This window comes from Ylistrum balloti, unplaced genomic scaffold (genome assembly GCF_031769215.1).
Source record: "Ylistrum balloti isolate Yb309-2 unplaced genomic scaffold, AGI_CSIRO_Ybal_v1 Utg370568, whole genome shotgun sequence".
Classification (NCBI taxonomy): domain Eukaryota; kingdom Metazoa; phylum Mollusca; class Bivalvia; order Pectinida; family Pectinidae; genus Ylistrum; species Ylistrum balloti.
The window spans coordinates 600,176-615,554 of NW_026782356.1; the positions used below are offsets into that span (position 1 = coordinate 600,176).

The following is a 15,379-nucleotide window of genomic DNA, read 5'->3' on the forward strand; positions in this document are numbered from 1 at the left end:
CACTCTCATCCTCAAATATAACATCATAATTCTCAAACGAGAAAGGATACCCCTAAAAATCTCGCAATATACCTGGGTTTTCCTGTTCTCTATCATAAGAAATGCAAAAAAGTTTCGACAGTCTCTTCACAACCTTTTTTCAAGTTTGAAAAAATCCTTGAACATATGACTGATGACTTGTTTGTCGACGATGTCAGATGTATAGTTAATGTCCTTGACGATCGGATACGCTTCTTAACGTGTCACGTGGTTCCTAGTACGTATAAATCGTATTCGGCATCGGACGTCCAGCTGTCCACGCTAAAATTCTCTGACGACAGGTAGCAATATTTCCATACTTTCCGAAACGTGAATGATTTACACGCAAACTTCTTTTCTTCGAAGCAAAATTTAGCACACTAAAAATATAAGAAAAAATATCATATTATCTAATGTTAAATCAATAAATAGTGAATTCTATCTCATACAACTTTTCAATATTTAATTACCGTTTCAAAATAATGCGTAAGAAGAATTGTATTAAAGTCACAAAGTAAAAAAGCACAATTGAACACAAAATTTGAATTAAAAACAGTATAGGAAATAACGAATTAAAACATTGTAAGAACTGAATCATTTGAAATTAACATGTTATGATATGTTTACATGATATAAGTATCTATATATATATATATACAACACGATAGACCACACAATATCATTAAAGTAGTAAACTGATATAGACGGTACGACAAAGAACTGTCCTACCTCTGTTGTTAATTAGTAATGTGACGTTACAACATGCCTGTCACCTTCTACCAGCCTGTCCGCCACACCACTTCCTCAACTACTGATATGTAACGGTATACAAATTTGCAAAGATATATTTTCAAACGTCTCTTTCAATATTTTTGCTAAGAAGCATACGTTATTAGCCGTAGTTGGGAAACTGATATTTTTTATATTATTTATCATGAACTGGTACGTCATATCTAAATATACTGTTACCATATCAAGCGTACAAATGACTGCAAAGATTGGAGCAACACTTTGACTTACAAGTTCGACAGGGATTGTGCCAAATGTCTGTCGGACTAGGGCTGTGGTCGACACGTTTTCAGTCTTGCTGAACTTTGGTAAAATATAACCTGTAATAGAGAACACATTTGAACTGTTTATGAATGAAGTCGTAAAAATCATGTCGTACGTGAGTATTTGTGTCACTCTTTGCACTAGATGTAAATGACACTTTGGGACGCTAGATAAAACATCCTGATAATCTTTTATAGTCTCACAGTGTATGAAAGTAACAACATACTTACTGACTTCTATCTGATATTATACCACACTTTTTGACGATACCAAGAACCTGAAGTATCAAAAACATCAATAAAAGTATAATTACTACACCCAGTCTCGTCTTCAGATTGGTCACAGTCTACTTCTCCGTCACACTGGAACACGGACGGTATACACCTTTGAAATAGAAATGCATTATTTATATATATAATGTTTTGATTTGAAACAATGATACCTTAACCAATCTTATGGTGTAGACATAACTTGAGTTGTTACATAAAATTATATTATAACTGAACTGACGCTATTACATTAAAAAGTTAACTTAATCTCTAGATAATTGAGAAATTGAAGAAAGTTTACCTCCCCTGTTTTCCCTTGTGACAGTGGAAATGACCGCTTGGACATTCTTGTACTGCTGGTCCTAAAATATAGGAATGGTTAAACTAAATCTATATTTACAAGGGGACAAGAGCAAGTCTAGTGGTACCTGAATGAGATTACATTTCTTTACGTCCTAAATTGTGTTAAAGGTCAATGATATCGCTGCTTCTTTAGGAAATATTCCCCAGAATGATTTCAAATAATGTAACAATTGAGTTACGCCTAAATTTCATAAATACATATAGCCACATGTGTTTGCAAGGTTATATAATACAGTTCTTTTCAAAGATGGGGGAAATATTCATCAACCAAATGGGAATGCGTCTGTATCCAGCAAATGTTTGATCGGGTCCTTCTTGTTGCTCCAGAATTAAGTGCTAATACTTGTTATAAGCCACGAGAACCTCACGTGATTTGGATGTCTGATTTGTGTGACATTGCGCTATGCCACAATATGCAAACTCGTCCGCGTTGACGTTTGTCCAGCACCAAGGTCTGACGTCATTGTCCGGGTTTCTACACCAATTGTGATCACCAAGACCCTACAAAGGCAATCCATCCAAAGTATGTCGTCATGTTACCTTAAATGATATTCCGCCGAAGTTGCAAAATTTGGTATTTAAGGACAATAACGAAACATCCCGGTCACATTCGCGACTATAATTATTCATCGATACGACAGCAACACATTTTCACTTTTTGTTGCAAATTGCTTACCTTGACATATATCTACGTAACTTAGATATTTTCATGTATCAAACGGACTGATGTGGACAAACTCTTCTTTATATAGCGTAACAAATGGTTACAGAATTACTTGGCGCTTGACCGAAAAAGTAATTTGATGATCACACATTTTGGAACAACAGGTGCCACAAAGTAAATTAGCACAAGAACGGATGCATCCATATCACTGATTATTATTCTATACATTATTGCTAATCCTAACGTTACAAGAGAAAATACATTAAGTGACGCACGTAACCTTGGGTAAGTTTTTGGCACGTAAAGATGTTACTACGCCAATAAGTCAACACTTTTGAAAACCTTGTTTCCGAGGCTGTCATGATGTTATAAACAAAACTCAAGAAACTTATTCAAATAGGATATTACCGAATACGAAAATTGAAAATTTTCAAAACAGAATAAGTTTATTATAACCTGATTATCCTATTCGTTGTGTCGTTCACCCACTTATATAGATTACAGAAGACAAAACTTGATATGTTATTTGAATTAGGTTAATACGTATATAGGATGGCCATGAATACTGACCTTGTTGGGGTCAGTACCAGTATTTCTCGTTGCAGACAGCATCCAATTCTGACAGAGTAGCCCTCCTATTGTGACATTCACTTGGCCTCGATAGCCTTCTCCTGTTCCTCTGTAACAGTCTAAGACAGAGTGACCACATAATTCAATAGCCACACTCCTTTGCACTCCTGTCGTTGACATAAAATTCAATGGACAACAGAGGTACCTTAAACCTACTGGAAAGGACACTTAACCTGCCGTATTTTAAAAAAAAACTTACAAAACTTTCAACTTCAGTTACGACTTGTATAAATGGAACGGTTGCAAAGTATCTTGTAAGTTTCTGACACGCTTTGTTATGTTCTACAAAATGGTTCAAAATGTGGTAAATAATTAAGTTCTAATGTTACACAAAAAAAGACGCCAGCACTCATTTTCACACGATCCATTCGAACTTTCAGTTGAAGACATGGTAACTACAAAGAGCCCAACAGGCAACCCCTTATCCGTAAATGACACAAGGAAAGCTGTCAACATCTTACCCTGACTGTTTCCGTCTGGTGTGTATTGTAATGATTTTTCACATATATAACTTAGACGACCTTCGGAAATAAAACACTCTGTGGCCTTCCAGTAGAAGTAGGAGACGTTTGCGACGGAACCATTGGGATGGGTGTATTGGTCAGACAGAGCCATACAGTTGTGTTTGGGTGTTGAAGAGGGCTCACGGTTAATGAGGGAGGGCATCCAACCTAACAGAACAGAATATTTAAATGATTGTTTTCTTCAGAGTCGAAGTTTGTCAGATAAGTACTATTTCTTTGAGTTGTTCCGTCTTACGTGGGTAAAACCCCAACAGGTCAGGGTTTTTTTTCTGATGATACTTTGCTCAATAGTAAAGTGTACATAAAATACAAAACGAACCAGAAAATACACGTCCATTCTGAGAGAATGGCTTCATTGTAAACAGCTTCTTAAGTTTAAACTATGTTTCATTCCATATTGAACTACGTCACAACACAGACCAATGAATTGGATCCGGAAATTGCATAGATCAGTTATCATTAAAATATCTTTTTTAATATTGCCATAATGGCATATCTGCTAAATTCACATTAATCCATTCGAAAAAATACATAAACAGCCTCTTTCTTTTCCAATGTTGATTTCCACCTATTGGTTTATACTTATACTTGTTCCGAAAACATGAATTTTCGAAACATCTAAATTTGTGTTTTCTTTTTTAAACTTAGTAAACTTTTTGGCTGTGAAAAATCGACACAATTATTTAAATAAAGAACTGTTTAGATTTGGCAGGCTTACTACCATAACCTTCACAATGCCAAGAAAATCTTAACTTTGATAAATTTGTCTATGACACTTGTGACAGTCATAAACCGGGCTTATTTTCATTATATTTCATGTTAATGTTCTTGTATTTCCACTATTCAAGTTATTGTTTTCACTGACTCTACGTTGAAAAGCAATCAAGTCAAAAGATTGTCATTGTAACCGTTGCGTCATCATAAACTTATATATATCACGATGATCTACAAATGATTTAAACCATGCCTACAAAGAGCACTATATAGCACTTATTCACCTGGAAACCAGACAGTTACGTCCATATCCTTTTCCTCCAATACGTTTTTGTCTCGTCTTGCCCGAACGTTTCTTGTATGGTTCTTGGCTTCCTTCTTTTTGCTCTTTTTCACTTTATCTTTTTTCCCTTTCTCATTTTTCCTCCGCTCCTTTCTCTTTCTCCTTAATGTTTTCCAAACCCATTTATGTGATTGGTACCTGCCTCCAATCATCCAATTTTTCTGATCTGGAGAAAGTAAAATCAGTATTCTTTTATTCTAGGAGCTCCGTGTATTTGCTACAAAGGTTCTTATTATCGACTAAACATCGTAAAAAAGCATAGATATGACAGTGAATGTTGTCTTGGTTTCTTTAGTGACAGAACTAATGTATGGTTTCTTGTGTAGACAGCCTGTCGTTTAGGCATCTCGTTGAAGCAGCACCTGGTATTTCAAGATTCATATTTTCTTGGGTTAATGAATACCTTTTTAAGGATCTCCATGACAAGCTCTCCTTTTTTAGATTTTGCAATTGTTGTATCAGTTTTGAAGTTACTCTTGAACGTGTTACGTGTCGGTCTCTGTTCTTGTGTTTTCGAGAGCTTCGTTGAAAATTTCAGGCAATTTGGCTATTGTACATAATATGCAAACTATTGCAATATTCAAATGGATGCTTAGAAACATTTCGATTAAAACTGCATTCAACATCACATTTCTCACTTATTTACCTGGATGAAGTATTTGCAAAGTTGTCGAGAGGAAATCATTTTCCAGAACACTATCGACGTTGGCTAAGTAGCTTCCGAGTTTTGAGCACATTACATCGGCCGCGAACACTGTGACCCGTGATTTTGTCTGCATAAGGTAGCATCCACTAGGCCCTGCAACCCAGCTGTTGCTACAACCTGAAATAGGAACACTGACTTTGTTATACACACGTCCAGAGGGAGGGACCTATTTCGCAATGTGAGAAGTACTGTAAAAATTGCACATACAGGTGACATCGATCCTCGGTGGGTGAAAACTTCTATCAGTAGAACTACATCACTCATAAAAACGCATGAAACAAAATCGAAACGAGCAGAAAGAGTTCGCATACGATGTTCTAACCTTGATTTGGCTGACATGTTACTGACACTGCCTCGAACACGTGACAGTTGTGCTGTGATTTGTAATCACATTGCAGCAGGGAACTCTCGTTACCGCGACACGTGACATCGTCCATTACGAACGAACCATCAAACCAAGATCCGGTCGAATGGTTCCTGGTATCAAGTGCATATAGTGCCCCACTGAAAACGCAAAAAAATGAAACTGTTAAATGTTGTCTATCATCCAATATTTGAATGCGTTTTTATCATTCGGGCCATTGTACTATATGTAAATCAACAACGGGTCAATAGGTCGGATAATAAGTCGGTCTGTATGTCACTTCCTTCGGTCCTCCTTCAAAGAAAAAGAAAACTCATTGGGTCGTCTGAAAAAGTACAAGGAGAATAAGACAAAGATTCCGGAAGGATAACTGCCTTCTGCTTCATAGACAGCGCCTGCCATGTAAATCTTAGTCAATCCAAACAAGTGATACCACGCTCAGACGTGAGAACAATAAGGTAACCAACAATGGAATCAAGTGGTATACATTCGATCAGTAAACACGTCCAACTTTATATCTCACAGAGAAATAGAATGTTTCTCAATGAGATCAATATATAAAACTTCCCCATATACTTATCGACCTGCATATCCCTCGAAACACTGAGTTGTGAGTCTGCCGTGTCTTTTTGTGACCCAGATTCCTTTCAAACTCTGCAGAGTGTTTTATTGACTACGTCCATCGTACAGACCCAATAGAATCGGAAATTAAAGACACGAGAGACCGTTCTACGTTAGCCGTTTATCTCGAGCTTTTCCTTCAACGAAACCAACATAGACAGCTTTCCCTATTGTGAATTTTCCACTTCTAGAAAACATCACCCCTTCATCCCCAACTCATGGTGCAGGTGACTCGATATTCGATGACCATGACCTGTTCCCATTTTCACGATTTTCATGCAAGACGTCAACTGACGGACAAGGTCGTTACAGAGGGTTTCAAAAGACACAGGTTGGCGAAAATTATGGGGAAGTTTTACGGTCGTCATTTCTTCGTGCGATATGAAGCTGTTCGGTGCTCGTAAGTTTGCCTGTTGGTTCCATGGTTGTAAACCTTGTCCTCATTTGAGAATGTGACATTGCTTACTTGCGTTGACCAAGGTTTACATAGCGGGTGCCTTCGATGAAGAAAAAACATTTACTCTTCCGGAACACGTGGTCTTATTCTCCTCGTACCTTTTTTCATGAGTCTCCTTGTAAATATTTCTTTTGTCCATATCTTGCTCTATTGAATTTGAGTTTAGATTATGATTGCGGTTCCGTTGTTGTTTTTTTTATTTTGTTTTTGTTTTTATTTTGTTTTTGTTTTTGTTTTGTTTTTGTTTTTTTTTTTTTTTTGTACAGTGTATTTCTATTTTATTTTCCTCCATTTACAGTGACTGATCCTCACCTACCCCTCTCGCCCTTTTTTGTCTTATCTCAGAAAAAAATTTGGAATAATTCATTTCATTTGGTACTAAGAATAAGTATGATGTGAAAATTTGCATTGACACGGAAGTGGATGTGTCGCCTACGCAAAATTAGAATTAGAAAAAAACTAATTTGCTTCAAATACGGCAAGAACAGGAACAACCCACATGAAAAGCAATTTCAAACAATTCCCTTTGGTTAAGAAGCATTGTATGAAGTTTGAGTCTAATTGTCCAAAGAAAACTGAAGTAATCACACAAAACCAATTTCTTTTTCGCAGCTGAAATGACCTTAACCTTTGATCTTTTGACCTGAAAAGCAGTTCCAAGCAAGTACCTTTGATTAGGCTATTGTACGGAAACAAATTTTCTATTGATAATAACAATGACCTTGATATTTGACCCTTGAACCTGAAAAACAATCCCAAGCAAGCCCCTTTGGTAAGGAAGCACTGTATGAAGTTTGAGTGAACTTCAAACCTCAAAAGCAAACCCACGAAACACTTTTGGTAAGGTAAGGAAGCACTGTATGGAATTTGAAGTTGATCGGCCAAAGTGTTCTCAATTTATCGCGAAAATACCTTTGTGCGGACGACGGCGCCGACGACATAATAATAATACCTACTTATTGCATTTGGCAGGCAGTTAAAATATCAAGCAACGAGGGAATTGAAATGAATCAAATTGACTATGAGTTCCAAACTCCGACAAATCAATGAGAATAATGTATAATTGTGTCAGCAAATATGTATTACTGTTATTTCACTTACTGTTTAAAGCCCAGTTCCTTGCAGGCCACATGTGCATTTGGTAACCGCCAGTTGTCATCGCAAACGATACCCCACCTCCCTGCCCTGTACACCTCAAGTATTCCACGCCCTATGTCACGTGGACCATCACCATAGTTACCAAGTCTGCAACATTTATGAAAAATTATGTGCATTAAGTACAAATGAAAAGACGTTACGACATATTTTTTTATCATCGACGAACTACACTCGCGATATCATCTGGATATTGTAGTGATCAAGATTCAATTGCAAATATATATAAACTTACTATTCGCAGTTAGTATTGGTAATATTTGGTCATAAAACATTTCTAGATAAACATTCCCCATAAAGTTCTTCGTTTTATGCAATTCGCATTTCGTTTTACTACCAGCCTAAAGAACTTAGCGTATTTTTAGCATGTCGAACAATACAACTTCTTATGTTTTACACAATGACCATTTTTTCTGAATTTGTATTTATTATTCAAATCTTCACGATAATGATGATTTTCATTTCATGCAAGCATCTGTACATGAAGACAATGGTTTGCATCCAAGTGCCAGTGGAACATTAGCATACTCGCATAAGTATTTCGCATGAGGCATGCAGGATTTTTCAGTAAGCATTTTGCATCTGGCATGTAACATATAACACAGGTTTTTCAATTGGTAAAGGTGTCAGTTTGTAAATGTAGTTTATGTTGAATGCTGGGAACCTTCATGTTGAATGCTGGGTACCTTTATATGGAATGCTGGGTAACTTTATGTTGAATGCTGGGAACATTTATATGGAATGCTGGGTGCATGTGTTTGCATCCAAGTGCCAGTGGAACATTTGCATACTCGCATAAGTATTTCGCATGAGGCATGCAGGATTTTTCAGTGGCATTTTCCATCTGGCATGTAACATGTAACACAAGTTTTTCCATTGGTAAAGGTGTCAGTTTGTAAATGTAGTGCCAATATATGACATGTTAAATGGTTCATAATCTGATATTCTTTATAATCTTTATATGGAATGCTGGGAACCTTCATGTTGAATGCTGGGTACCTTTATATAGAATGCTGGGTACCTTTATGTGTATAATGCTGGGAACCTTTATGTGGAATGCTGGGTACCGTCATGTGGAATGCTGGGAACCTTCATGTTGAATGCTGGGTACCTTTATATAGAATGCTGGGTACCTTTATATAGAATGCTGGGTATCTTTATGTGGAATGCTGGGAACCTTCATGTTGAATGCTGGGTACCTTTATATAGAATGCTGGGTACCTTTATGTGTATAATGCTGGGTAACTTTATGTGTAATGCTGGGTGCCTTCATGTGGAATGCTGGGTACCTTTATATAGAATGCTGGGTACCTTTATATAGAATGCTGGGTATCTATATGTGTATAATGCTGGGAACCTTTACATAGAATGCTGGGTACCGTCATGTGGAATGCTGGGTACCTTTATATGGCATGCTTGGTGCCTTATGTGGAATTCTGGTACTAAAGTCATTATATGCTAAATGCTTATGATGCGAGATGCTGCTTTATTTGATATGTTAAATGCCTTATGCGACATGTTGGATACCAAACTTTTCGTAACATACTAAATGTGAAATGCCCATGTATGGACGCCGTAAGTATCCTATCGCATGATCATCCCGCGGAAAGTTACACATGTCTTTCGTACTATGCAACGTAAAGCGTGTTCTATTGGCTCAAATAGCATCTCGTAGTTTTTGTTAAGTATTAATAAAATGAAAACGTGTTGAATTTCAGAAGTGGATATGTTCATGCTCGGGCAAAAGCTCGAGCGAGCGGGTGTCCCACCAGTGGAGACAAGCCTCTCTCTTGTCTGGCCTCCCTTCAGAAACCAATACATACTGGCAAGAAATGTGTTCGTTTTAATACTAAAATTGTTAATTAACTGATAAAGTAATATTACACATTTGCTAACAGTTAAACAAGGATTGAATAATACATGAGATATGGACATGGTCTTGCACATATAAATGACAATAGATTCGGCTGTTTACAACAAGATTACACTGACCTTCATACAGACTGCTTAGATAGGCCTCAGGTAATGACTTATATAGCCAGGGAACGAACTAATACACGAACATGTGTAGTAGACCAGCAACTCTGACCACTGGTCAATACATAATTGTTCACAGTAGATGTCAATGATATATTAATTCTGGGAGACACATGATGATGAAACATCTGACTTATGTCTAGCACAATTTTGAATAATTTAATTAACTTATATGCTAACTATTAATAGTTAATTAAAAACGAAATAATTGATTAGAAAAGTGATCCCATGTGATATTCACTCAAAGAAGGATCAATTAAGCGGTGTTAAATGTTTATCATTTCAGAGAAAAGTTTTAGTGCTTACACAATACTGAAATGACCTACCTTATCCTCTGACCACTGACCGGCTCGGAAAGGACCGGGTCGACATGCTTCTTCCTAGTATTAAGGACATCGGAGCTGGATACTTCCTATGGTTAAATGTAATGATGATTGTGTTTGAACAGAACTTTACATGTGGACGTGACACATGGAAGTTACAATGTGGTACATTAAGTAGTACTTTCAATACACGGAAATGATACACCGAAGTCACTTGTTGCACAGTAAGTGACACTTTCAACCATGAAAATGACACATGATGCCAATGTCCAATCGCCAAAAGAAATAAAAATACAAATTATGAAATCGGGAAAGTGACTATCGCCAAAATTCTGCAGCGGGACATTAAAACTGTACTGTGTAAGACATGTGCTTATTGCATGGACATTTTGTGTAACACCTATGTGTTAATTGTGGTAATGCTTTTTTACTTTCAAATATAGGTCAAAGGTCACGGTCAATGTCACACGGTCAAAAATTTTGGTACCACCGGAAAAGTTATTGTCTACAGGAATACACATGCCAAAATATGAAAGCTATAAAACTTACAGTTGACAACAGACAGCGCAAACACAATTTGTCTCTGATCTTTCGATCCGGGGAAATAAACAGAAATGAGGAATTTCTGATAAGAAATCATGTCTTTAGAGTGAATTTTGTATGCTGATCTCAGCTCAGGTTGTACTGAAGGTAGGATTACATGGGTAATAAACCATTGAGAAGTCACCGGTATTCAACTGGGTCTCTAGTTAGTACTGTGACACAACAAAGTCACAGATGTTCCACCTTATATGTGTACTCCTGATTTCGTTTCCGGTTTACAATTAACCACGGTAACCTGAAGTTTCTGTTGCTACTTAACTTACACTTTTGACAAGGCCTTCTCCGAAAGGAATGATAAGTCCATACACCGTCGCCAGTGGGAACAGCATAATGACAGTGACCACAACCGCCACTGTGGTAAACATTATTGTACACCTAAGTCATCTTCCGTGTGACTAGTAACAGATAACTGTGATGACACATCAGCTATCAAAATGGGTCAAACAAACCACCCGGGAAGTTGATAGTTTGTTTATCTTACTCAGATATAATTATCGATCTGTTCTATCTCTCATATTTTTTTTATATTTATTTAAAGGGTTTTGCGTCCACTGTTACCGCCTTTCGGCCTTTCAGTGGACGAGTTATCTTTCACTATCATTCACTAAGGCTTACACATATCCACCCGCGCGTGCTGGACAGATTCGGTCCAGAACAAAAAGCAGAAGAAAAAATGAGCAATTATTTCTGGTCGAGACCGCTGCTGCCATAGATCGAGGCCCAAAGAGGAATAGATACTGACCTCCCGTGTAATTTTTGTTTTAAAATTAAATTAAAGCATCTTACATTCGTTCTATGCCTCCTTTTCGTGAGTCTTAGAAATGTCCAAACGCTAGCTAAAAGCGCGACGAATTTTTCGTTAATTTGACATGGAAAGATCTACTAATTACGATAAAAATTCTTTTTAACCATTTTATCAAAACATTTTTGATAAATTAGGTAAATAGAAATCAGGCCTTTTCTCACTAGTCCTATTTGGCTCTAACATACACATTACATATATACCAAGTGCAGAGAAAAGAGAGCACTATTCTACGAAATGTCGAAAATCGTGTTTTGATTATCAACTCACTAAACAATTTAATTACGATGATATAATGCTGCTGTCACGTACACATATACTTCAAAATGTTACATCCATCATGTAAGAATACATAGGCCACACAGGATGACACTCCACTAATTAGTCATTTTAGAGCTTAACTCCCGGAGTTAGATGTGACCTACTTAACACACTCTAATCTCTATATACCGCAAAAACTTCCGGATTTCAGTTTCAACAACAGCAGCACACAGAGGGGGACAGATGGGGGCACCGTCAATTGAAAGCATTTCCCGAAATTATACTTAATAAATCTATAAAAGTCACGGGAACAGTGTAATTGTTGAAAACATATATGGTGATAAAAGTTTTTACGTAATTGAAATTCAGATATATTTCAACAAGTGTGTGTTGTAGCTAGCAGCTACTAAGTGGTCTGGCCCCTCAAAATCACGGACACTATCATGTTCCGGGAGGACGAATGACCTACGACTTCTAAGTGAGTTTGTTTATTTCGGTGCAAGGCCTCGTGGTAACGAGGAGGCTGTGAAGATGGAACTGAATCTCTGGTTGGTTTTAGCTTTGTTAAGCATTGGGCACTGTGATGGCAGAAGGAATAAGGTAATACAGGTGTTACAATATCTATATGTTATATAAGACATAACTACTATTGGTAAGTGGTAGTAATAGTCTTGATGTAATTTCACTTCAGGTAATGTAGTTTTGAAAATTTGTCGGGCAGCGTCATATTTTACAGGACGCCTTCTGATAATTTCTGGGTATTACATTTCATTGCCATTTCGAAGTTCTGTCGAGGATGAAAATTTACGCATTTTTTTTTTTTATATAGATATAAGATTTATTCTACTTAGAACTTATTTTGTTTCATTCAGCAACAGACCGGGTCGACAGGCGGTCGGTCAGCCAATGTGGACATCCGTGCACCGAAAAGTGGTCAGCGAGTGAGGTCAGTCGGTACCATGGGAAGCCATTCTTTAACTACACAATTTGTATCATTATTTTTTGTATGGACTTGTATGACAATCTAAGCTCTCATTTATCCGAGGAGCAAAGTTGTTTATATACTTCATAACAGTGATGTATATGAAAATCTAATGATTTTTTAAATACCTTGTCTAAAAGGGTATTTACCTAAAAAGGACGTTGTAGTTGTATTTTTTGGTCGAAGCAGTCAATGAACTTCCTCAAAAATACTCACGTTCATTTATACAATTATCCTATCGCAATTAAAGTGAGTTGTTCTTTTTTATTTTCGTTCAATAACAACAAATTGTCATTGAAAACCTGGACTCTTATTTTTACATAAGCAGTATCTTTATCCTGGTTCATGGGAAAAAAAGGTACACTATCGCGATAAACATACTTTTAACGCATTCATTGCTGACGTGTACAAAACATTTTCATCGCGTTAGAATGAAACGCGTAAGCATTGAACGCGGTAGAATGAAACGCGTTAGCATTTAAAGCGGTAGAGTGCAACGCGCAAGCATTTAAAGCGGCAGAGTGCAATACCTGGGCGTTAGTATATCTCATTTTTGACATGAACGGTCGTTTTTCTATGATTCTATGATTCGACGTAAGATCAGCTTTGTCTCTTGAAAGTAAAACAAGTAAGGTGACAATAATATATACGAGCATGACTGAAAATCTACTGATAGAGGCGTGTCCAATAAGACACATCCTGTTAACTAGGAGAATCCCATCACATAGTGGGTTCTAAGAAACAGGAAAATGGATAATAAAAGTGTATTGTTAAGAGTGTACTTGTAAGGAAGTGGAACTTGGGCTGCAGAAAATCGGGGATATATTTTTAGAAACCAAAACTGAGATCGGTTTTCCTACTGTTTTATCCCTACTCTTGGCCAACCATCCATATAACAGTTGAGATTACAAGGGTGAATGAGTTAAACCCGAACGGAGCAGAACGTACTTTATTTATTATGACAAAGATCCATTGGTCAAATTACACGGCATTTGATTTTCTTACTCCTTTTCTCGTGAGCTTATGTAAAAGCTTGTTTTATATATATTAAAATTTGCGAAAAAAAGCCCGACCATCGTTTTCTATGTTTGTCGCAGACTCGGAGGTACGTCACAGAGAGTGAACGCGGGCCTGGTGGAGGTGTATCGTGGAGGCACGTGGGGTGTCGTCTGTAATGACGATTGGGACCTCAGTGACGCCAAAGTCGTCTGTCAACAACTCGGTTTCAAAAGGTAACGAAACCATTTCTGTCTGATAGCTATCGTAGAACACCATGCGATTTTGCTTCACTACATTTTTACTTATGCCAGTGCATGATAGGCATTGGTGAATGTGTACTTTTAAAATCACTTTTTGTCTTTGGTTGTCGTAATAGTTTTTGTCTTTGGTTGTCGTAATTTCTAAAAAAAACAACACTGAAAGAACTTTCTTGAAGCGTAAGCGACGAGTTCAGTAATAAGTGGCCTGTGAAGCCTTAGTCAACAGAATACTCAAGATGGCCGCCAACGACCATTTTGGGTTTTAACAATTAAACTTAGTGTTATTTCCCAACAGCTTCCGAAAAGATCTTAAAACTGATTCTCAGTTTTCGTCCTACTAATGTAAGTCGGATTTTGAGCAGTTATATATTCGAAATGCCCCTTAGCAACCATTTTGATTACAGTGTATTGACGTGTGTTTTCATCAGTATGTTTCGTGAAATTTTGTGCCAAATTTCTAGTTTCATCTGATATTCAAGAGGGCCACCAGTGTCATTTTCTGGTTTTAAATTTTGAAGTTTGTACTGGTTTTACTAATTGAAATAACCAATGAAGATCATCAAGAGCCAATGCTGAGACACATATATATTTATATTAGTTTTTTATATTCAATTGAGGGTTAGCTCTTGATTGAGAGTTTTTTACACATCACAATTAAGAAATAATTTAGTAATAATGACAACTAATGCACCAGTCATTGCTTTTATGTACTGTCTCCTGTATACAATTACAGAGGTGCCCTAGCAGCCTTGGAGGAGACAACTTACGGCACAGCAGGATGGACTGATGATGATATATTGATGAACAATATAAACTGTATGGGTTATGAGGGCATGGTGCAGGAATGTCAATATGGTGCCATTAACTTTTGTCCTGTAACTGAAGCAGCATCTGTTATGTGTAGACATAACACAGGTATGTCATGTGTAGACATAACACAGTTATGTCATGTGTAGACATAATATAGGTATTTCATGTGTAGACATAACACAGGGTTGTCATGTGTAGATACAACACATATATGTCATATGTAGGCATAACACAGAACACAGTTATGTCATGTGTAGACATAATACAGGTATTTCATGTGTAGACATAACACAGGGTTGTCAAGGATAAACATAACACATATATCATCTGTAGACATAACACAGGGTTGTCATGTGTAGACATGACACAGATATGTCATGTGTAGACATAACACAGGGTTGTCATGTGTAGACATAACACA

At 37.0% G+C, this 15,379-nt stretch overlaps 2 protein-coding genes across 2 annotated transcripts in view; one reads left to right on the forward strand and one right to left on the reverse strand.

Moving 5' to 3' along the window:
* Positions 1–218: 218 nt before the first annotated feature.
* On the reverse strand, positions 219–11,209 carry LOC132556410 (uncharacterized). The gene is made up of 13 exons (XM_060220823.1): positions 11,108–11,209; positions 10,245–10,330; positions 7,828–7,971; positions 5,607–5,788; positions 5,225–5,401; positions 4,520–4,744; positions 3,459–3,668; positions 2,938–3,056; positions 2,072–2,204; positions 1,642–1,702; positions 1,385–1,455; positions 1,039–1,127; positions 219–398 (listed from the first exon to the last, which is right to left on the reverse strand). The coding sequence occupies exons 1-13, from the start codon at positions 11,207–11,209 to the stop codon at positions 243–245; spliced, it is 1,755 nt and encodes a 584-aa protein (XP_060076806.1). The 3' UTR covers positions 219–242.
* Positions 11,210–12,425: 1,216 nt separating this feature from the next.
* The window catches only part of LOC132556411 (deleted in malignant brain tumors 1 protein-like), a 28,663-nt gene continuing 25,709 nt past the window's right edge, over positions 12,426–15,379 (forward strand). Inside the window, exons 1-4 of the mRNA XM_060220824.1 lie at positions 12,426–12,507; positions 12,780–12,853; positions 13,987–14,121; positions 14,882–15,063. Coding sequence (XP_060076807.1) covers positions 12,439–12,507; positions 12,780–12,853; positions 13,987–14,121; positions 14,882–15,063 — 460 coding nt within the window. The 5' untranslated portion in view covers positions 12,426–12,438. The remainder of the gene's footprint in view (positions 12,508–12,779; positions 12,854–13,986; positions 14,122–14,881; positions 15,064–15,379) is intronic.

What these genes read in the sequence shown, in the direction of transcription:
- LOC132556410 (XM_060220823.1), bottom strand. Translation starts at nt 11,209, where the DNA reads ATGTTTACCACAGTGGCGGTTGTGGTCACTGTCATTATGCTGTTCCCA. An exon ending in AAGGAACTGGGCTTTAAACA is followed by an intron (nt 5,789 to 7,827) that starts GTAAGTGAAATA and finishes TTGCGTTTTCAG; the next exon opens with TGGGGCACTATATGCACTTG. An exon ending in CGTAACTGTCTGGTTTCCAG is followed by an intron (nt 3,669 to 4,519) that starts GTGAATAAGTGC and finishes CTGTTCTGTTAG; the next exon opens with GTTGGATGCCCTCCCTCATT.